At 50.7% G+C, this 22,963-nt stretch overlaps 6 protein-coding genes across 6 annotated transcripts in view; 4 read left to right on the forward strand and 2 right to left on the reverse strand.

Moving 5' to 3' along the window:
* VDAG_09952 (U3 snoRNP protein) overlaps positions 1-921 on the forward strand; it is a gene marked incomplete at both ends in the record, with an annotated part of 1,741 nt that extends 820 nt beyond the window's left edge. The window contains 2 exons of the mRNA XM_009651297.1: positions 449-646; positions 751-921. Of these exons, the coding sequence (XP_009649592.1) occupies positions 449-646; positions 751-921 (369 nt within the window). The remainder of the gene's footprint in view (positions 1-448; positions 647-750) is intronic.
* Positions 922-4,133: 3,212 nt separating this feature from the next.
* On the forward strand, positions 4,134-7,391 carry VDAG_09953 (uncharacterized protein; the record flags this gene model as incomplete). Its single annotated transcript, XM_009651298.1, has 1 exon — positions 4,134-7,391. One exon carries the CDS (start codon positions 4,134-4,136, stop codon positions 7,071-7,073), a length of 2,940 nt encoding a protein of 979 aa, XP_009649593.1. The 3' UTR covers positions 7,074-7,391.
* Positions 7,392-7,396: 5 nt separating this feature from the next.
* Positions 7,397-8,269, reverse strand: VDAG_09954 (uncharacterized protein). Its single transcript, XM_009651299.1, has 2 exons — positions 7,757-8,269; positions 7,397-7,705 (listed from the first exon to the last, which is right to left on the reverse strand). Exons 1-2 carry the CDS (start codon positions 8,156-8,158, stop codon positions 7,613-7,615), a joined length of 495 nt encoding a protein of 164 aa, XP_009649594.1. The 5' UTR covers positions 8,159-8,269; the 3' UTR covers positions 7,397-7,612.
* A 177-nt stretch (positions 8,270-8,446) lies between these two features.
* VDAG_09955 (eukaryotic translation initiation factor 3 subunit E) lies at positions 8,447-10,416 on the forward strand. Its single transcript, XM_009651300.1, has 2 exons — positions 8,447-8,979; positions 9,035-10,416. The coding sequence occupies exons 1-2, from the start codon at positions 8,581-8,583 to the stop codon at positions 9,950-9,952; spliced, it is 1,317 nt and encodes a 438-aa protein (XP_009649595.1). The 5' UTR covers positions 8,447-8,580; the 3' UTR covers positions 9,953-10,416.
* A 129-nt stretch (positions 10,417-10,545) lies between these two features.
* VDAG_09956 (uncharacterized protein) lies at positions 10,546-16,739 on the reverse strand (the record flags this gene model as incomplete). Its single annotated transcript, XM_009651301.1, has 4 exons — positions 13,731-16,739; positions 13,207-13,670; positions 11,631-13,155; positions 10,546-11,495 (listed from the first exon to the last, which is right to left on the reverse strand). Exons 1-4 carry the CDS (start codon positions 16,600-16,602, stop codon positions 10,546-10,548), a joined length of 5,811 nt encoding a protein of 1,936 aa, XP_009649596.1. The 5' UTR covers positions 16,603-16,739.
* Positions 16,740-17,107: 368 nt separating this feature from the next.
* On the forward strand, positions 17,108-21,499 carry VDAG_09957 (vacuolar protein sorting 41; the record flags this gene model as incomplete). Its single annotated transcript, XM_009651302.1, has 5 exons — positions 17,108-17,527; positions 17,583-17,609; positions 17,657-18,648; positions 18,701-20,462; positions 20,519-21,499. 5 exons carry the CDS (start codon positions 17,108-17,110, stop codon positions 21,368-21,370), a joined length of 4,053 nt encoding a protein of 1,350 aa, XP_009649597.1. The 3' UTR covers positions 21,371-21,499.
* Between the last annotated feature and the right edge of the window lie 1,464 nt (positions 21,500-22,963).

A 22,963-nucleotide genomic window follows, 5' to 3' on the forward strand; every position in this document is an offset into this window, starting at 1 on the left:
TTTTTCAACCATGTCAGGGAAACCACCGTTCTACAACCGACGCAACTGCCGAGCTTTTCTTCACTGTTCGCGTCTTTACCAAGGTGTCGCGCAATCTGTGCTCATCCAACATGTGCTTGCAGCCATGCAAGAGGACCACCAGACAGCGGCTTCAACATGGAGCTGCTACACACGCTTTCCACTGGTGGGCATCAATCCTTACACGGCCCGACTTCCCCCGCGGTCTTCGAGAAGCCTTGTCCCGACTCAAGGTCGGTTTGGAAGCAACATCAGAGTCTACCCTGATGAAGGCGAAAACAACTGCGTGGATAGAGCCCATTCTTGGTTTGGAAGATTTGGACGAAGGCATTCGGGTGGTCCTGGAGCATACCAAGGCGAAGTTGCTTGCATAGCATTATGACCATTGGAGCTTGCCTGTTATAGTATTTTACAGACAGATCTGATGTAGTGTACCTCATTGTTCGCCGCGGCTTTTCTAGTTATTGACCATTTTATGCGCCCAATGATGGCTGCGGTGATGAAGGAAGGCGTTGTGTCGATATCCTCCCTGGCGACTGGTGCCAGACTTGCCGAGGGTTCAAAAGACGACGTTCGTGTCCAACCATACTCTACGTGGTTGCCCTCGCAGAACCAGGGCCCTTATAAGGTAGGCTCCTTTGCATTCATAAAGCTTTGGGCAGCATCAATGGCCACTATGGCATCCCAAGCATCCTGGCCAATGCTGCTGACAATCATTTGGGGCTGCTTCAGCACCTGCATGCTGTCAAAGATGTGCTCGTGTTGGGCACTGCGGATGCGCCCGAGCCCGACTGGGCTGTTGAATTTACGCTCAAGTGTAACGTGAATACTGATAAAATCAAGCCTGTCGATGTCGACGTTGCGGGCGTAGCAGTTTCCTTGACGGATGTCGTAGTAGGGTGAATTGTTGTCACATGCTGAATCTGAAATGGTCAAGTCAGCTGAAAGTCATTCTGGCAGGGCCGTGCCTTGGGGTCGCAGACTCACAGTCAGGGCTCTTCTCCCTGGAAACGGTGACGATGCCAGCAATAGAAGGGCTGTCCGAGGCCGCGTGTAAGATGAGGACCCTGTCACCTACCTTCATCTGCCGCATCAAACTTTGAGAGGGGTACGACCGGATACCTGCAGGCAACTGCCGTCAGCTCAGCCACAGACAGCTGGTGAGAAAACGATAGTCAACAACTGAGTACAGACCTTCGACGGCAAGCGGCTCATCACCGCAGTCATCGATTGAGAAGCCGGCACGTCTGCCCTGAATAGTACGATGCGGGCAAGCCTTCAGAACCCACAGAAGACATTGTCCAGCCTTGCGCTCAATTTTCACGCCGTTGTCCCAGAGAAAGGCTTTGTCAGCCTTGCTCGTTTCTCTCTTCAAAGACTTTCTGCTGGCAGCAGAAACGGTCATGTTTCTCGTCACATTCGAGAAGCTGCGTCCACGTGTCATTCTGTTGGCACGGTTGGCACGGTCGGCACTCAGAAGGTTGCTGTAACTTCTTCTATGGGCCATGAAGCATGGAAAGTTGAGCCTTGGCGCGTCTTTGATGGATATGCGGGCGGAATAATAGAATCTCTTCATAGGTTGAGGTGGGGCTGGTTGGTAGATTATCACATCGCAAGAGAAAGCGTCAATGAGTTGTTTACTTCGTTGTTTTTTCTCTTCTTTAACACTGGGGCTGGATGCCTGGCTAAGTACCTACCCAGGGAGTTATAGACGCGACGTAACAGCGACCACCATTTATCGAATTAGCAAGTTATAGGTGATTCAAGATAGTATATATATGCGACAGCACAGCAAATCAACCCTCCACTTTAATCTTTTGTGGAGGCTATCGGGAGAGCTCTATTAGAACACCCCAGGTGATTACGGTTGAAAGCGTAAAAGACGTTTGCAGTAGTACCACGGATCACTTGAACAAGTGACTTTAAAGGTGTATTTCTTGTGGATGGAAAGAAATACAGCCTTACAATCAAGCCACTCTGCATGCATCTAATGAAAAGAGTAGCGGCGCCCGTGACAGGTGATATCTTGCAAGCCGAGAAGAAGCTTCATAGCTACCGATGGTCCAAAACAATTGGCCTAAAGCAAGCAAGCCGTATCATCTTAGCCGGTTGCTGTGTACGAGAGAAAGCATTATGGGAACTCGGATACACAAGCCAAGAAACTATCCAGGAAGGCGCTCAGTTGTCCAGATAATGAAGAGGTAATCCCGCCAACCCACTTGAAGACGATGGATTACCTTGCGGGACAATAAACTTAACCCGGAGGAGAACTAGGACACGTAACATTCGAGGCTTTCTCATGCTAAACTTTTGTTAATTGGTGGCTGCCAGGGGCTGTGCTACGCCTGACGGTAAGTATATGGTTATCCGGGTGCTTTTGCTGGCGAGACTAGGTATCGATCTCGTTAATCATCGTCGTGTCTGTACGATGCCTACTCCAAACCCATAGAGTGAGCCTGAAGATGCAGACGCAATTGTTAGCCGCCCTGCCGCCCTACGACTCTCATAGCTGATTGGCCCACAAGCTTCCACGCTATCCACATAGACCAGTCCCCTTTTGGATTGCACTGATGCGGCCTGAAACTGCCTACATAGGTACCTTACCTATGTACCTTAAGTACCTTACCTAAGTAGGTACCTAGGCACCTTAAGGAAGGGTGACACGAAAAGCCCTCCCTGCTGCCTGGCTTGATTCTGTGTCCATCCCCCTCCCTCGTTGCTTCATTCCGTTCAAGTCAACGGGTGGAGGCCTCAGGCACCAATTACAGGGACACTTTGGAAGACTGGCACAAGCACCAAGCGTTTCAGGTGTTGTTCATCAGTCGTCCTCGCCGTTGCCCATTTGCGCGCCCATCATCCACCCATTTCTGTCGCTGTTGCGCTCCAGAGTCCACCTGTTGAGGTAAGCTACTGCCCCGACACGCGACTTTTGCTCGTTGTCATCCCTCGCGTCCATCACACCCCCTCCGAATCCATCCAATCTCGCAGTGTCCGACTCCCCCGGCCCGATACAATCCATTGCCCTGCTGGTTATTCTGCCATCCCTCTCCTCGTGGCGCCCTTCGTCTGCTTTGAAGCCATCGCAACGTTGTTCTCGACGTGGCCGGTGCCAGTTTTTTGGTCATCACTGCGCTATCATCTGACTGGCCACGGGCCTACGCTCTTTTTCTCCTCACACAACCAAACCCCCCTCCCTGGCCAGGCTGGAACTGAAAAGCACCCACCTGTTTTCCCACACCCACACACCTGACCCCCAAGCATCGCGTCGCGTCCATCGCGACAGCCCACCTCCGTGCGACTTCCATCATTTCCCTCGTCGCCTATCATCGCTTTCATCCCACTTGCATCCTGGTTTTCCATTTTCGCGCCGCTGACTGCCGAAGACGTACCCAGCTGCCAATGGGTTGCTTAGCATCAGCCTTACTCTGAGCGCCTGGATCAACGACGCTGCCTCCACCAACCATAACCTCCTCCACATCGATCCCAAGGCCAATGGCCATATCGTCGGCGCAGGCCATCCTCGCATGAACCATTTCAGCGCCAATCCCTCTTCTGCCACGATGGATCCATCCGCCTTTATGGGCAATCCTGCCCAATTTAATCCCTCGCAATTTGCCAGCGCCCAGCAGCAACAGCAGCATCAGCAACAGCAGCAGCAGCTAGTCGCCATGCAGAACGGACAAATGCGCAACGCCTCTCCCTCTTTCCAGAATCCCGCCTATCAAACCAACCCCGTTGTTCCGTCAAAGCGACCTCGCCCTCGCGAAGACAGCCTTGCTGGGTCGCCGCGACAAAACCCAGGCATGCTACCGACTTCGCGCTCTGATACTCCCCAGCAATTTCCCGGATACCAGTCTGGTGGCATGCCGCAGCAGCACCAGCAGCAGAATCCTGGCCAGCCGCAGCCATCGCCGTATAACCATCTGCAGCCAAACGGTTCCGCTAACGCAACGCCGTCGCCTATTATGGGGAGCAACATGCGACCGGGAAGCGTCCCACAGCGAGTCGCGACTGCGTCGCCGCATCCCTTTTCTCCCAGCACTCAACAGCAATTTGGGCCACAAGCATCTCCGGTACCATCCGAACACAGCAGCACATCGCAACCAAATCCTTATATGCAGAACATGCAGAACATGCCGCCAGGCTTCAACCAGAACTTCACGCCAACACCTTCACCTGCGCGTCCTTCGCCGAACCCCAATGCTATGACAGGAATGATGCAGCAGCAGCAACAGCAACAGCAGCAGCAGCAGCAGCAGCAGCAACAACAACAACAACAGCAGCAGCAGCAGCAGCAGCAGCAGCAGCAGATGGGCGGCCAGATGCCGCAACAGATGGGACAGATACCGAATCAGATGTTTCCCCCGAATTTGCAAGGACGCAATTCCATGGAACAACAAAAAATGGCTGCGTATCAAGCTAGACTACAACAACAACTCCAAGCGCAGGGGAATATGCAGAACATGCACCCTGGTATGCAGCAGAACATGCAAATGGCAGCCCAAATGCAGGCTCAAAACCTGTCTCAGGGAAGAGGCATGGTGACGAAGCAACCGATGCAGCCCATGCCTAATGGACAGATGCCGCAAGGGGGCACACGGCCTCAATCACGACAGCCCATGGGTCAGGATCAGTTCATGAAGAGCTTATCCAAGTTCATGCATTCAAAAGGCTTACCTCTGGAGACAAATGTCGTCATTGGCAACCGGCCGGTTAACTTAATGCACCTTTTCCAGGCTGTTCAGAGTAAGGGTGGTTATAAGTCCACCACTGCCTCCAACCAATGGCCTCATGTATCCAACGCAATCGGATTCCATCCCGTCCAGATACCGCAAGCGCCGTCCATGCTCAAAGATATGTACGAAAGGAATATCTTACGGTTCGAGGAATTCTGGACTGCTCAGCAGAACCAGCAGCGGATGATGCAGCAGCAGCAACAGGGTAGACAAACCCAACCCGTCCCTAGCGGCCAACCACAACCCTCGCCCGCGAAGCAAATGTCGCCGCAAGCTCAGGCTTCTCAAGGCATGATGCAGGCTGGACAGCCGCAAGCTCCGCAGGCTCCGCAGCAGCCAGTAGCTCAGCTTCACCAGCAGCAGCATCAGCAACCGAACACCCAGTCGCAACATCAACAGCAACATGTGCAGCAACACCAACAGCAGCCGCAAATTTCACAATCACCATTGCCGCAACAGCAGCAGCCGCAGCAACATACTCCGCAACCACAGCAGCAACCGCAACAGCCAAAGCCACCCCACATAGGCTCCATGTCAGGTCAGGCGCAGCTCAAGCAACCAACTTTCGTCGGCCCACAGGGCATGAACGGGAGCACTGCACACCAAGGCCAGGCACAGTTAGGCCTTGCAACCAGCACGCCGGGACAACATCGGAATAGCCTCCCGAGAGGCATTGAGCCGGTCTTGGGCGTAGGCCAATTGAATGCACCTGGGCCGTTCCCAGCTGCAACGCCTGCGCATGCCGACCAGACCCCACCTCTCCCTACACAGTCCGACGCACTTGCTGGACCCTCACGCTCTTCTGGCAAGACGAACTTGCCAAAGCTTGTTCGTCTTGCGGCAGCTTCAGATGCATACCCCGGTGATGTTCGGCTCCCTCAGCCTGATGCATTTGGAGGCTTCAAGCTGGCCCAAGTCGATATAAAAGGCATGGTGATTGAACAGCTCAAGCCTGATGTTCCAAGTGTATGGGAGCTGGGCCTGGTCGATCTCCAAGCCTTGACGCGCAGTATCGAGTCGGGAATTCATGGTGAAGTGCGCATGGCGCTCGACACGCTTGCTACTGTTACACAAACTCCACCAAAAGACTCAAAAGACCCCCTCTTCATTCAGTTGAAGTCGTGTGAGGAGCTTGTTGAAGCACTTGTTGAATGCGCTGAGGAGCAGCTGGAGCAACTTGCAGAGAACACAGTCGAAGTATCTGACGACATACAACTCGCGGCATACGAAGACCTTGCGCGAGCCTGTTGGGTTGATCGACTAAACGTTCGCAAACTTCCCGAATTCGCCACCCCGGAGTATGAGCTCGACAGAGCCGTAGACCGCTTGACGTGTATTTTCACAATCCTACGGAATCTCTCATTCGAACCAGAAGCTGAGCCTACACGTACGTCCCCACAACTGCCGTTTGGTCCGCACCATAATCATCAAGTCTTGGCAGACGAGTCTGTCATTAAACTCGTCTGTGATATGATACGCTATCTCGGCACTCGGAATATGCTGCTCCGGACGCATGCCAACACGTTGGAATTCATGAAGGACGCAATTACTCTGTTATCCAACATTGCAGGTGCAGTGGAAATCCCAGGGCGCGAGCAAGCGCTCTGCTTGCTGCATTTCTTGCTTGCTTTCGCACCTGGACCGGGGCCATCAATCCGTGACGATCGACTGTATTTCCCCCCTTTCGAACCTGCGCTCCAACCATATCTCTTCCACGCCGTCGACGCTCTAGCCAAGTTCCTCGCCCGCGATGAGCCTAATCGGACATTTTATAAGACTATATTCGCTCTGGACGCTGGAAGTACGACACCCTATGAGCTTTTAACCAAGACGTTCGCTCTGGCGATCTCAGTGGTTCCTATCCAATTATCCGAGGGTCAATTGAACCGGGCGGTTATGTCGCCTAAGCTGCGCATTGCTATCGAGAATCGCGCGCCATTGCTCATGCAGGGACTGTTGGCTGCAGGGATCCTAGCATCTCTGGCACCAAGCTACGAGAGCGGTGTCGCCAGAGCCTGGCTATCCAACGGGGATGGTTTTGCAGAGGCGTTATACTTCCTTGTCCAAGTTCTCAGTCACCAGTACGAACAGTCCGGTGCCGGCCGTGACCAGGACTTTCCCTACATAGTGGCACTTAGCGTGTCTCTCTTGCGAAAACTGGGGGAACGCGCCTTCGACCCAACCGATCCTTCAGCACTCCCAGCCAACGCTCTGCCCTCGGCCGAAAGCGTTTTCGGCATCATGTCAATGAAGTCATCGGAATGGGCACGGGACGGGATTATCCGGGACTTGACGGCGTATGCCGACCTGCATCGATAAGCCGAGGTGTTGTGGCCAATTAGTGCCTCCTACATGGCGCAGCCATGGGCACATATGGGGTTTGCGAAGGCTGACAGCGAAGTAGAGTTGGGGAAGAAGAAAAAAAGGCGCGGATGTACATCAATTGTGGTGCGAATTATACTTGGCTGACCCAGGTTGTATCTTGTATCTCTTGTTGTAAGTTGTTAAAGCGAGTTGTAGGACGACGGCGCAATGGGTTGTGCACAGGCTCTTTTCTACAGCATAACCATCAAAGGCCAGGCTTCGATAGAACATACCCTTAAAGTGTTTCATGTCATCTACCATCACATCACATGCAAATCTTGTTCCCATCCTGTTCCCATTTAATGTACAGTCTACGGTTGTCTAATCGAACAACACCAAAGATTATTGTCTCTGCAGGTGTAGTCTAATGTCTCAACAAGTCAACTTTCTGGCCCTCTAAGGACCGCCCAGACCTCAGATGTCTTGCCTTTCAACATTTACGACTGATGAAAGCGTGGTGTATTCACTTCTCCATATGCTTAACCCACATTTTATTAAGGCGACGACACCTCAAAACTTGTCGTGGGCTTATGAGGATCGCCAAACTCGTCAGCAAGCCACTTCTTTATTTCTGTAACATGCAGACCCTGATGTTGTTAGCTATGACTATGCCTTCAGTGTTAAGAACTATAACCCACCTTAATTTGAACATGGTCCGTCACAGGCGATATCGTGATATCCTCCCTCGGAAGACCTGTGGCATTGGCGAGGTCCTGTGCAAAGGCACGCTTGTCACCCGCAATGCGCTTAATGACCGTAAACTTGGATTGCCCGGCAGATTTAGTGCGAGGATACACAGGGTAGTTCTTGGATGGGGTAAGGTCGACAAGGTAGGCTCGTTCAGAGGTCTTCGAAAATTCGGTGGCGTTCCGGACTATTGTTGAACCTGTCATAGGCTTGGAGGGAGGGATCGTGGTCTCAACGGCAATAGAGGTTGATGATTCATGAACCGTGGTGACAAGGCGGACGAAGAAGGCGGTCCGGGAAGGAGAGATAACTGGGGAGCGGGCTCGGAGCGCCCTGGCGATTAAGGCGCTCATAGCGACGGGAGAGGTATGCCGTAACCCGGGTACTGGAAGATTGCAGACGACGGGATCAAGGTTCAACTCGTTGCGGTCGATCTAAGAAGTTTCTCTACACTGGACCGCGCCGGTTGAACACCGGCAAATAAGATCATGTTTCCTTTACCAGGTACCTTACCTGAGCACTCCGTTGCCCCACTTTAAGATTGACAGAGCCCGGAGAAACACCGGCACGCAGTCGAACCCCCACCAATATTGCGTTTGTCAAAAAAAGGCCCAAAACTCAGTCTCTGCCCCTCCTCAGACGACGACGCCAGCAGGATCGCCATTTGTCCACTGCAAGCGACGACCGTCACCGACGCTGTTCCCCTCCTCCCGACCGATAAGATTCTTTTCACAGGACGAAAGACCTTTCCCGAACCCACGTATATCGGCCCAACATGGAGGATATTTATGCAGCCCTCGATGGCGAGAACATCCTCCCCAAGCTTGCCTCGCAGCTCAGCAGACATCTGCTGTTTCCACTCGTCGAATTCGAGGCGGGTAGAGCTGAGGACAACGGAAATGAGGAGAAGGCTAGGCAGATCTTGAACGGCAAACTCAAGCTGCTGCAGGACACCAACATGGCCGACTACGTCGCCGAACTCTACAAAGAAGTACACAATGTGAACGAGGCGCCTGCCGAGTACGCCAAGAAGCGCAACGATGTCATTGCCCAGCTTGAGAAGTACGAGCAGGAGACGGCCCGCATCTCGGAACTCCTGACACGCGAGGATGTCGTGGGACAGCTGCGCAGCGACAAGGTGGCCAACTTAGAGTTCTTGAAAAAGGACCACGAGGTGTGTCTGTGAAGCAATCTGACGATAAGGGGAAATTCTCATTCTTCTTTTTTAGGTCACTATTGAGATGGTCGATTCTTTGTACGACTTTGGCCAATTTCAGTTCCGTTGCGGCAACTATGGTGCTGCCGCAGACTTGCTCTATCAGTTCCGCGTTCTCTCCACCGATAACGACAAGGTGGCACAGGCGACATGGGGAAAACTGGCATCCGAGATTCTGACGACGAATTGGGACTCGGCTGTTGAGGAGTTGATGAAAGTCAAAGAGAGCATCGACACAAAACTCTTCAGCAACCCCCGCGCTCAGCTTGACCACCGCACCATGCTGGTCCACTGGGCTCTCTTCCCTCTCTTCAACTCTGAAGCTGCGCGCGAGCCCATTCTCGACCTCTTCTTCACTGCCCCTTTCATCAACACAATCCAAACGTCGTGCCCCTGGATTCTGCGATACCTGATTGCCGCCGTTATCACCGGTCGCTCCCGCAGCCGCAACTCGAGCCAGCACCAGAAGCAGATGAAGGATGTCGTACGCTATGTTCGGCAGGAAGCCTACGAGTATAGCGACCCTATCACTGAATTCATCTCGGCTCTCTACATTGCTCACGACTTCAACGCCGCTCGCGAAGCCCTCGCCCGTGCGGAGGAGGTCTGCCGAGGTGACTTCTTCCTCGGCGCGACAGCGGATGCCTTTGTCGACGCTGCGCGCCACCTCATTTGCGAGAGCTACTGCAAGATCTTTAGCCGGATGAACATCCGCGACCTCTCTGCCAAGCTTGGCCTCAACCCCGATGACGGCGAGAAGTGGATCGTCAATCTCATTCGCGAAACCCGCCTCGATGCCAAGATCGACTCGCGCGAGGGTACTGTTGTCATGAACCACCCGCCTAACAATGTTTACCAACAGGTTATCGAGAAGACGAAGGGTGGCTTCTTCCGGACGCAGGTACTCAATGCCGCTGTTTCCAAGTCGTGAACGATGATTTCTCCACTAGCATCACATCAGCACAATGTGTGCCAAGGGGTCCGCGCAGCTGCCACGAGACTACCATGTCTTGGAGCCCTCAGCCAGCGTGCGCGAGCATACTTTCATCCGGATGCTCTAAAGCGGTGTCTGACACCAGGGTGAATGACGAATTCAAAGTGGAGAGGCGGAGACGGGAGGCAAGCCTAAAATGACTTGCTTACATCACATGGCATGGCGTTCGGGTACGAAAGGGACGGCGGGCAGATGTCGGTGAGGATCAGTCACCTACACGGGTAAGGTAAGGGCATGATTAGCATAAATGATCAGTTCCCTGCTCATCGGCTAGGTCGTTGCGCGTACGCGCGCATGGCCAAGTACGTCTTATCTCTTGTTTGCCCCGCCGGCTATTGTTTTAGGTTGTAGAAATGGAATGATTTAATACCAAGACGATGCGTCGTGCAAGGTACGTTTGATCATGAGTTTCAAGTGATGTAAAGCAAGTAGAATTGTGCTCCTAGCTTGCTATAAGTATTCCTCGCGCGTCATTGTGAAGAAGTTGGGATATTGGGGATTTCGTTCTGCCCAAATTCCGGCGATGGGTGTTAGACCGTGATGTTTTCTCTCGCAGCAAGAAAGACCTGTCCCTTGAGAGCCTCAATAACACTATTCCGTATCCACCAACCTTCGCCTTCCCCCCTAGCCTCCTTAGCCTCCCCGCCTTCATATTCCTCCTGCCGTTGCCCTGGTGTCTGTAACCCATTGACAACAGCAGACGCAACGTTCCGGGGTTCCACTCGATCTCGAACATCCGCCCATCCGAATAAGAGCTTGAGCCCTTGCAATCTCTCCCGTGAAAAGCTTTTGGCACTTTGTTCCAGAACGAGGCGTGTATCAACAGCAGAAGTAACGGTCACGCTCCCGTCCATAGCAGCGTTACCATCGAGCACGAGCCCTTGCTCAGCATGAGAGAGGCCTTGCAATGCTTCGGCGCGGAAGATCCACACCAAAGGGTCGTGTTGGCCCCCGCCATGCGTGGCGTCCGCCAAGGAGCTGCGCCCCAGTGCACGGAGCGTAGCAGAGAAAGGAGCCTCGAGAGGAGGACGTTTCTTGAGGAATAGGCTCGGGTTCTTGGCAATCGTTGTCATAAGCGCCGCATCGCTTTTCAAGTCCAGTTCCACATCCCAAAAGTCCGGACCAGCATTAGTGCGAAGAGACGAGATATCTGACAGTGGTGGTAATAGGCAGGGGGTGGTACGAATTAGAACGTCGTGGTCCGGATTTGATGATGACGAGTGAGCCGCGGGATATCTCATGCGTATATGGACAGGAACGCTGATAGGCTGTCCTGTTGCGACATCTTTAGCCACTAGACATCTCGGGTCGGCTGCGAGGACCCAGAAGTGACGGAAAGCTTGCAGATGCGCGCGGTTGTCCATCACCGATATTGGGAGCACGGGGTAGAAAGCTACCAATAGACAACCGATAGCAAGATCGCTGGTACCGAACGTTGTTGTCCCACAACCAAGAAACAGTGCTCCAATAGCAAGGTGTGCTGCCAGATGCGAGCCATAAGGAGTGCTGGAGTCATTACGACCATGTAAAGATCGTAAGCGTCGCAGCACGACTAAATCACCTGTGCCAGCCATGACGATGGATGCCGATAGAGCGAGGATATCTTGGCACATACGTGCGTTTGATCGTGCAAGCTCCTCATCGTAAATTGGCCGATCGAATTGTGGAACTCGTTTCGTAGAGACAATACGCGAGATACGCATGAACTGATCGAGGTAATGAATGAGGATATCGCGAGCTTTCAGCGAGCCACTTCCGGCGAACCGCAACGCTAGAGAGAAGCAAAGACCTGCGAGGATGCTGAAAAAAGGGAGATCGGTGCTCCTCAAGACTATAGTGCCGGTCAATCTATGGCGGAAGCGGAACGGCGTGGGTAAACTTTGCGCGATCCACTCGAATGAAGGCTCAATCTGGCTCCAAAGAATCAAATTCTTGGCAACAGTACGCAAGAGAAGGATGTCTGGACGGATGTAGTCGAACTGTACGACCGATTCCGGCACATCGATCTTACGCGCCACGATGTGGTCCTCCGACTTCATGAAGATAAGGGCGAGAGCCATGACTGCGCCTGCAGCAGCACGATCCAAAATTTGCACCATCTCAACCTTCTTGTTCGCCGTTGCAATGCCGATGAGCTTTTCGGTGAGTCTCATATCATGGAGCCCCTTGAGGTCTTTGCCTTTACCAAGGTTGATGAACCCAAGCGAAAACCCAGCAGCGAGGCGGTAACACTCACTCCTCAGGGGCTCAGGGCTTTCGTCCTCACCAACATGCTCGATCTCGGACATCATGATCTCGCTCATCCGCCGATGTTGACTACCGCAATAGAGAAGACCGATGCCCATGATGCCGGTCGTCTGGGTCAGGGGCGAGATGTTCAGCTCGGCTGCTCCACGTGGAAGCATACGCGTAACGTGTACCGACAGGAGACGTGTGATGAGAGAATCCATAGTACCTAGGTACGACGCAGCAAGTCCAAGAAGCAGCCCAATCGAGGTCATGGTGTGCTTTGGTGTCAAATACTTGAAAGCGACCCATTTCGCAACGTCTTTGAGGTGACCATTCAGACCAAGAGCTAACAAAAACCCTGCATGGCGATTGTTGAGATCCTGACCAGGTTTATTGTATAAAATCCAGGATGTATCGATGCCTTTAGCCTGTGAGGATATAGCCAAGCCGGCGGCCACCCCTTGGTGGAAGAAGCCCCAGCAGACCTTTTCCTCTGTGAACTGTGATCTGTCCACGCCCACAGTGACATTCGTTGGACGCACGATACAATTGAGGTTAAAGCCTCCGATGTGGAACTTTTGTGTCAACAAGGGATATCGTAGGCCATAATAAAGAAGGGCACGACCAGCTGGAATTGCCAACGTGCCTGTAGCAACCCTCGAGACAAGCTCTTTCTGCTTCTCGAGATATTGACTCTCGGTCCAACCAGGCTCAGAGTCTAGGCGGACGATACGTGGTCTGTGGGTGGACAGGAGGTCCTGCGCTTCGTTGAGGCGTCGGTCCTCCTTGAACAAAGCTCTGATGACTGCTTGTCTCTCCGTACCCTCGCCATCATCATAGCCGGCAGAGATGAACTCATCAAGAGTTTGGCATATGGTCCGGAAATCCCAGGAGGCGATGTGAATGGGGGCCTGCAGAGGGTTAGCAAAACCAGCAAGGCTTGAGGGCTATAAAGAACGAACTGTTATGTTGAACGGTCGTTGTTGGAGCTTCATGCTAGGTTCGTACATGAGGGTGATGTCGCTGCGACTCACCAGCTTCAGCATGTCCTTCGACCATGAGGACGGAGGTCGTGCCTGGCAGCTGGCTATAGCGTCACGCAGGGGCGTCAAAACGGCCTCCGGTAGCGTTTCCAACACGCGGACATCAATTCCCGAGCTATGCATGGCCTCAACAATCCCAACCGCATCGTTTCTCGCGCGAAGCTTGGAGAAAAAGCCCTGGAACATATGGGTTCTCGGTGTCATCAAGTCCCACCGTGTATCCGTTGGAGGTTGTCGACTAGAGTCTGGCACCCCTTTCTGGCGTGCAAAAGCTAGTGTCAGGAAATCTGTCCTGTCACCACGAGTGAGGTTGGTGTTAATCCATTCAATAACATCATAGGACTTGCCCATCCACTGCGGCTGTGGTATCTCGATAGCGAGAACTGACAAGTAAGCAATAGTCAAGCATGACAGTTACAAAGACGTACCGTTATCATATCGACTTTCCAGTTCCTCTTGAAGACCCATCTCGTAATAGGAGGCATATTCGTGCCACCTTAGCCAGCGTGCAATCTGCGCCATCAAGACGCGAAGCTCCGCAATACCAGGGGTTGCATATTCTGGAGTGGAAGTATCCAGCTTTTGTTCTTCGAGTAGAAGGTGTAGTCCGGTGAAAAAGGTCCAGACTGCACTGTACGAATCCTCTGTATTCTGGAGGATTGCTGATGATAACGCATATCCAGTTCTTGGTACATCCCCTTCGATGCTTGATGAGAGGTATGCTTGGGTATACTGAATGTGCGTTGGCAGAAATTTGCAATCAACAAAGTCGCCCTTGGTGTCTAGATCATCGTCATGGTCCGCAGTCCAGTCCCAGCCTCTGTTCTGCTGCCATACCGGGCAGCCAAGGGCATTGGGTGTCTCATGCAGCTGCAGTGAGCGCCATTCCTCAATGTTGTTCATGGAACCAAATGAGCCTGAAGGGGGTCGTCTGCGACCCTTGACCGGCCTCCGCGGAGCCGGGACAGCTGCCTCAGCGCCTCCCAAGACAAGGAAGATAGACAGGATGTGAATCACGAGGGCCGACCATTCGTTATCCGCCACCTGCATATCTTCTGCCTGTAGCCACATCATGGCTTGCCACCAGCCTGGTAACATTTTCTTGGATTGAGACGAGGGGAGGAGGCTGCGGCATGCATCAAGAACCTTGCGAGCCAAAGGATTGCGGGGTTGCAGCTGAATCTGGATTTGGTGATGACGCCTCTCAGCGTCCACAACATCTACGATGCCACCCATGCGAGAATATCGAAGAGCACGGATGATGCCATTCGCCGTATCCAGTGCTTCGGACCTTCGCTGTCGTACATCTCGATCGATGACACGACCGATATATTGTAGGCTGCGCTCGTTCTCGAGTAGCAATCGAGGAAGAGTAATGGGTGTTTTCTCCAGCCATGGTGCCTGAATACTGAGCTCGCGTCGTCCATCATTGCCTTCGGATAATATGAGTATCGCCGAAAGATCGCCGTCCACAACTTTACAAGCATCAACAACGGGATGTGCTCGTCGTAGCTGGCCACAGGTAACTCGAAGGGTGTTCGAGTGAATTTCAGGAAGTTTGGCTGATCGGGGGGGAACGAGAAATTGCCCACTCTTGTGTATGTCGATTGTGAGAAGTTGCAACTTCTTGTCCACTGCATCTTGGATGCCAAGAATGAGCTCGCTTCTCCGATTATCATCAACGGAGAGCTTGGGGCTCGAAAGAATAAAAACACTGCTCTGGTACCGCGCAGGCTGACTCGATACGGAGTAACGAACATTAGAGCTGTCAATATCAATGGTGTGAACCTTGGTAAACACCATTTCTTGTGCCAGTCCGTCACAGTCGTGATCGTCAAGACCCATGCTGTGAAAGCCTTCAAAGTCACCTCCTGCTCGCAGCTCGTCAAGAACATTGTCGATGGGAGCCTCGAGTAAGCTACCTAAGCTAGGGTGGATGGTCTGGTTGTAGTTGAGAGAGTGGCGGCCTCCTTGGTTGCTAAAAGAGTCCCTCATCGAGCTGCCGAGATTTGGCATCAGCTGCTGTTCTGAAAAGGCGGATCGTTCTTGTGACGCGGAAAGATCAGCACGAGCTAACATGGAGCTGACTCTGCGTGACTGTCTTCGAGTGACGCCTCCGTCTTTATCTGCATTCAGAGAGCTAACAAGATCAAGTGACTTTTCCGATTGTTCAGTCCTCTCAAACCTCTCAAGTCTTTCGCTTTTCCTCTGCCGCTTCCCTGGCAAGGGCGCGCCAAAGCTTTCCCGGAAGTTAACCTGGATCGGTGTAGAAGCCCCACTGGCGAACTGTGGCTGCATCGAGCTGCGGCGTCTGTTTGCTGTGATATCGCTCTTCTTGCTCCCATGTACAGGATTATCGCCAGTCTTGTTGTACGATAACCTCCATAATGTGTACGTATTTGCTTCTCTATTGACTGTAACGGCGAGGATAAGTGGGTCGTTTTCTGGCGGCTGTAGTGAGCTTGGAAGCTGTATTTCCTCGATGTGAAGGATCTCTTCGGCGGGGTCTAGAAGATATGGCGACTTGGAAGTTCCTCTTCTTGTCGCTGCCCGTTGCGCTGATTGAGAATCTGTAACGACGAGACCAATATCTTGCAGTGGGTCAATCAGAGTCACCAGCCTCGGCCACTTAGATTGTGATTTCCCCAAGGGGACCTCCCATATATCTTCTAGTGTCGAACCCAGCTTTAGAGGCAGGCTTCTGGGGTTTCCCAGGCCCTCTATCGAGAAAGTGGTTTGCTGTGAACCCCGTAGAGATGGAGCTGTGATCTGAGAGGAAACGAACGAGTTTGGGGGAACCCTGGGGAACTTAAGTGATACCGGTATGTTGTTCTCAGTGTGATGCTTCCTTTGTATGATGACGCCCTGCGGCGCAGCGCAAGCGGCCTCAACCTCGAAAGGCATATGGATGACATGGCTGGCCCCTGAGATAAAATGAAGGTGGGCTTGGGTTTTGAGAAATACGATCAGAGCCTTGGACGGCTTCTTGGAGGTTTCCAGTGGTACTGAAGACCTCTTCTTGTTTTTGGGCTTCCGCAGCTCATCATACGCGGGGAAGTATGCCAGCAGTGCCTGAGTGATGGGTTCGTTCTCGAGGTCGAATTTATAAGACTTTCGGAATATTCCACCTCGGCTCCATACGACACACGTCTTGGTCACGAGGATTTCGTCTTCAACAGCTGGCGTGTCGCGCTTGTCGGTGTTTATTTCCCAATGCAATGAAGAGAGGTTGGTGCTCTGCGGAAGACCAAGTTCCTCAATTGTACGATGTAGTGCGGTCGGTTGGTGCAGTCCCAGAGACTTTACCGACGCCATGGTGAATGGGCTCCATAAGCAGCGTCGGATATGAGCGTCAGATAATTCAGGAGACTTGGGAATCGAAAAGTACGTCTCAATTCGATATTCGTGCTCCGACGTTGTTGTGGTGAATCGATGATGCTCTTTTTTGGATCGCGTTCAACACGCGACTGCTGCTTCCTGACTTACTTCCTATCCATCAGTCTGTAAGGGAGCTTGCGGGGTGGTGGGGGTGCCTCTCATTGGTCCGGAAGCTCGACGACGCCCCAGTCTTCTCAATGCTGACCTAAGTACGGTAGCCGAGTCGGCGCAGCAGCAAGAGAGAACAGGAAGCTTGGGCCACTCAACCGAAATGAACGTGACGTCAAAACAAGCCGCAACCTTGCCTACCTACCTACGTAGGTACTTCAACCAGAGCTGCCAGTTCAGAATCATGAGACTTGGGCAGGATCAGGAATCGTATAAACCAGCCTGAATACCACATCAACATGATAACACTCTTGCATTCCGTATCATCGACAAAATGACGAATGTATCGCCCGTTAGCCGGGATGACGGTACTCCTCAGATGGACGCCAATCCACAAGCCGAACCGAACACTGATCAGGACAAACATTTGGATAAGGGAAAAGGTCGGGCCGGTGACATTGTCGACTCTGTTGGCACCAATATTGAGGCCTCAACATCGAGATTAACCGCCAAAGAAGATGCTCATAGCGACGAAGAGGATGACAAAAACAGCGAGAATGACAAAGATGAGGACGAGGAAGACGAAGACGAAGACGAGGATGAGGAGGAAGACGAGGATGAGGACGATGAGGAAGACGAAGATGAGGAGGACGAAGAACCGAGACTCAAATACGCTCGCTTGACACAACATCTGGGTCCTGTTTATCGCAATGGCGACGCTACAAGCGCTTTCCTGGTGGCTGGCGACAAGATGGTGAGTGTACTGTACAAGCAGCGCTTCGTATTACTGCTAATATTATCTGCTCAAGATCATTGGAACACATAACGGCAACATAGTAAGTGTAATAATGCGTGGATCCAATTTTGCTCTAACCATACGCAGCACGTTATACAATTACCAATGTTCCAGACCCTTCGCGTTTACCACGCACACTCGGCGTCTGTTACCGCGATCTCGATATCTCCTTATCCCCCGCCACTACCAACAGTGAAAACCGAGACAATCATGAAAGGCGCCTCCCAGAACACGACGGCTGTGCCAAGGCCGGGATCACGACATTCAGAGGCTTCTCCAGCAGCTGCTTCGCGCCGATCAAGAGAGCCGCATCCAATCCCGAACTCCCCTTCCAACAACATCCATATCGCCACGTCATCCATGGATGGCAATGTTTGCGTACAAAGTCTGGTTGATTTGAAGGATGTGCAGTTGCGCAACTTTGCGAGGCCTGTGCAGGCGGTCGCCATCTCTCCGGACTACAGAAATGACCGAACTTACCTCTCAGGGGGCACTGCAGGGCAGCTTATACTCACTGTTGGCGGTCCCACAGGCCGCAGTACCTCGACAACAATTGGCACTGCAGCGGCTGCGGCATCGGGCTGGCTGGGTAGTATGGGACTTGGGACAAATACTGGCCGTGACACTGTTCTGCACTCAGGGGAAGGCACAGTGAGCAATATCAAATGGTCCTTGTCCGGTAAATATGTCGTATGGCTCAACGAGACTGGAGTCAAAATCATGCGGAGTAATTCGCAACTACAAAGCACGGATTCTGATGATGCATGGAAACGCATTGGACATGTTGATCGACCGCAAACAGACGAGTGGGAGGCCATGGCTGGTGTCTGGAAAGGTAGGATCGAGTGGATTGACGAACAGACCGTCGAAGTGGATGACGAACCGGGCCGTGAGGATGCGGCTCCGTCAATAGTCGGCGAGAACTCTCAGCAACAACAAATTCTGATCACCAAGAAGATCGAACGGCTCATCGTTGGCTGGGGTGGCACCATCTGGATAATCCATGTACACTCTGGTGGCATTGGTACTGGCGTAAATGCTGGCGAGAAGTCTATTGGGCGTGCAGAAATCGCCAAACAGTAAGTTCTATTATTCATGGTACCTCAGAGGGCGTGCTAATGGTTCTCCCAGTCTCCGTATGGACTGTACCATATCCGGCATATCGCTATACAGCCAAAATCTCCTCTTGGTGCTTGCTTATGGCCACCCGGAAGGCGAAGACGATGGCAACGACGAGGAAGAACGCAGAGCAAAGAGAACACACCACAAATCCCACTCATCCGCCGCTTCGATAGGGACAGTGAACAGTGAGCCGTCAGGTGGCATCCGAAGACGACAAAACAATCCGCCACCTGAGCTGCGTCTGATCGATTTGGCTTCACAATCCGAAGTTGACAAAGACGATGGCCTCATCGTCAGCCGGTACGAGAGGCTTTCGTCAGGAGACTATCACCTCGGCGTGCTCCCTGCTCGCAATGCTGCTTCGGCTGTGGCCTCTTCAAAGGGCGCTCTCGAATCCTTAGCCGGTTTTGGCAACGATGTGTGGAATGCCGCCATCAATCCCAAATCACTGTTCAGTTCGGGAGTTAGCATCAAGTCTAAAAACAGCAATGACGGAGGCTCGAGCAACGCTGGCGGTTTGAAACCGGGACTTTCACACGCGGCAGTGCCGTCCGTACATCCAAATCTCCTCAAACCAGGGTCTAAAATATTCATTCACAGCCCCTATGATTGTATTCTTGCTACGAAGCGGGACCTTGGGGATCACTTGAACTGGCTTCTGGAACATCATCAGTACCAAAAGGCCTGGGAACTGTTGGATGACAATCCTGATATTATGGCGCCGTCACCTGCCAAGCTTGGCGAGGTTGGACCACCAACACCGGATAAGATCAACGCGGCCGCAGAAGCAGTATTCGACGACGCGTCGTCTGCGGTCGAGTCAGTCACCGCAGCAAGACAAGCCAACTCGACGGCTCAAAAGGAGAAGCAACACATTGGCGAGCTCTGGATCCGAGATCTCGTTGAAGCCGGCAACTGGGTGGCAGCGGGCCAAGTCTGCGCCAAAGTTCTAGGATCATCGGATAGATGGGAGAAGTGGGTTTGGAATTTCGCAAGCGCCAATAAGTTTGACGATATTGCACAACATATTCCTGCGAAGTCGATGCACCCTCCACTGTCTAGTGCGATATATGAGGTCGTCTTGAACCACTACATTCAGGCGGACAAGGTGCGATTCAGAGACTTGCTCGACAGATGGCCCAGTGAACTTTTCGACATCAATACGGTCACAACAGCCTTGGAGAATCAACTCAAGTACCGTGATGTGAGGGAGGATAGTGTCGAAGCTGGCGAGAGGGGCCGTGATTGGCGCATCGTCATGGAGTCGCTGGCAAAACTGCATGAGCTGAACGGCCGATACAGGGAATCACTCAAGTGCCACATCAAGCTACAGGACGCGGACTCGGCCTTCCGGATGATTCGAGAAAACCACTTGGCAGATGCCGTGGTCGACGATATCCCAAGTTTCATCGGCTTAAGGGTGCCCTCTCACGAGCTCAACAAGATGAGTGAGTTTGATCTTGAGGAAGCTACATCTGAGGCCATCACACTACTTGTCGACGAAGCACAGCACGGACTTGTCCGGCCAGCAACCGTAGTCGCACAACTTGAGGAAAGAGATCTCACTCTTTTCCTTTACTTCTACCTGCGGGGCCTGTACAAGGGTGAAGGCATCGAGGAACATACCGGCGAGAATCGTGAAAGACTACAGCAAGAGAGCAAGTATTTGGTGGACGACTTTGCCGATAAAGCAGTTCAGCTTTTTGCCAAGTATGACCGATCGATCCTCATGGACTTCCTTCGCTCATCCACTTCGTATGCATTCGAGAAAGTAAGTTTTGTCAACCCTATCAAACAATGACGATGCTTAAGGATTAATCAAAATAGGCGGCACAAGAATGTGAGCGGTATCGATATGACGACGAGTTGGTCTATTTATATTCCAAAACAGGTCAAATGAAACGTGCGCTGTTTCTCATTATCGACCGGCTCAAGAACGTCAAGAAAGCAATTGAATTCGCCAAGGAACAGGACGACCCCGACCTGTGGAGTGATTTGCTTGATTACAGTATGGACAAGCCAAAGTTCATTCGTGGACTTCTGGAACAAGTCGGCACATCCATCAATCCGATCACGCTAGTTCGACGAATTCCCGAAGGCCTCGAAATCGAAGGGTTGCGCGAAGGTCTTGCTCATATTATGAAGGAGCACGAGATTCAATTCAGCATCAGCTCAGGCGTCGCGCGTGTCCTCCGCAGTGAGGTTGCCGCAGCGCAGAATGAATTACGCATCGGCCAACGCAAGGGCATCAAATTCGAGGTTGAAGTACAGGGACAAGATCATGTCGATCTGTCTGTGCAAGAGGTAGCAGCACCACCTGTCAAGGCCGAGGAGGTTGAGCAAGCGCTTAAGGACGATCACATGACGGGAAGGGATGATCAGCCGCCAGTCCATGCCAAGTTCCAAGGACCTCCCAACCCAGGCCACTGTGCTCAATGTCAAGAGGCTTTCACGGACTTTGAGATGGAGACCTTAATTGGGTTCGCGTGCAGCCATGTTTTTCATTTATCGCATTTGTTAGATGCTCTATACCCCGGAAAGAAGCAGGAGGTGGACTTGGGTGCTGATGTGGCTGATCGACCTGGCCATGGGTGGCGTGTTGGACCTAAGGTGACGCATGCGCGGCTGATGAAACATAAGATTCGTGAGGGGTGCCCAGTATGTAAGAGACCCGGTTAGAGTAATTATTAGAGATATCGATATAGAGTCAAGTCCTCGGGCTCTATACCTGCCTCACTTCTATTCATAGCTAGTATTATTAAATCGCGTAGTAGTATATAGTTAGTATAGGCTAAACCCTATTCCTATACTAAGTCCTTATATTTAGGTCTTTACTTATTTATTTAGAATATTAGAGAGCTTTATATTTACTTAAATAATACTATCCTTTTTAGCTTACCCCTATACTAATAAATAATTACTATCGATTTTTTAGTAAATAGACCGAACTATAGTCTTATAGTATAGTATACACTTTAATACTATTTATTTTAGCTTTAGAAAGTCTCCTTATATTAAGAGGGCTTTACTACTTATATAAACCCTAATCTAGTACTTCCGCTATACTTGCGAGCTCTAGATAGGTAGGGTATCTAATATAAGGCTTATAATAGTTAATTCTTAATTATCTAATACTATCTCTAAGTTACTGCTACCTATATAAGTTAGATATACCTATCTACTTTAGGGATTACGTAAGCCGTAGTTTACGTGCTCCTAAGAGTAGTAGATCCTAGATATCCTAGATATTACTATCCTAACTGTAGGGTTCCCTAATATTAGTTTAATACCTTATAATATAGTAATATTCTTATTAGGTTTCTAGAAAGAACTCCTATTATACTACTAAAATACTAAAACGCTTAAGAAAATATTTTATAATGAGGTAAGTATACTTAGATTACTCTATAGCTAGTTATATATTATTATAGTATCGTTAGGGTAGCTATAGTAGTAGAATAAAGGTTATAGTAAGCTACCTAGGAATTAGGAGCTACTTAGGAATTAGGAGTTTAGAGGCGCTAATAACTATTAAAATAATATAGGGTAGCTATAGCCTACTAGGGTATATATAGGTACTTAAAGCTATTTATTAGAGTTAGTTATATATAAGCTAAAAAAAAGGATTTTAAAATCTATTCTCTAAATTCTCCGTATTACAATAATATTAGGATAATATTATAATATTAAAAATTAATAAGAAGATATTTAAAGAGATTATTATTAATATAAAGCTATATAATATAAGATCTTATTATAAGCTACTAAGAGAGCCTTAAAGGGTATTATATTTAATAAATAAATTCCTTTTTGAATTAGGATTCTTAATATATATTAATTCTACGATTATTATAATTATCTATATAATAAAGTTATTAAGAGGGATTTACTATTTATATAAATCCTAATCCAGTGCTTCTACTATACTTATAAGCTCTAAATAGGTAGGGTACCTAATATAAGGCTTATAATAGTTAATTCTTAATTAGTTATCTTATACTATCTCTAAGTTACTACTACCTATATAAGTTAGATATACCTATCTACTTTATCGATAACGTAAGCCGTAGTCTACGTAATCCTAAGAGTAATAGATCCTAGATATCCTAGATATTACTATCCTAACTATAAGGTTCCTTAATGTTAGTTTAATACTAGCTCTTCTTTTCTTTATAGATAGAATAGCTATAAGAACTAATATTAGGAGCTATTACTAAGGTTAATAGTTACTCTAATACGCCCATAAAAAGCTTATTATATAAATTATCGTTT

Source organism: Verticillium dahliae, genomic scaffold (assembly GCF_000150675.1).
Source record: "Verticillium dahliae VdLs.17 supercont1.29 genomic scaffold, whole genome shotgun sequence".
NCBI classification, from domain to species: Eukaryota; Fungi; Ascomycota; class Sordariomycetes; order Glomerellales; family Plectosphaerellaceae; genus Verticillium; species Verticillium dahliae.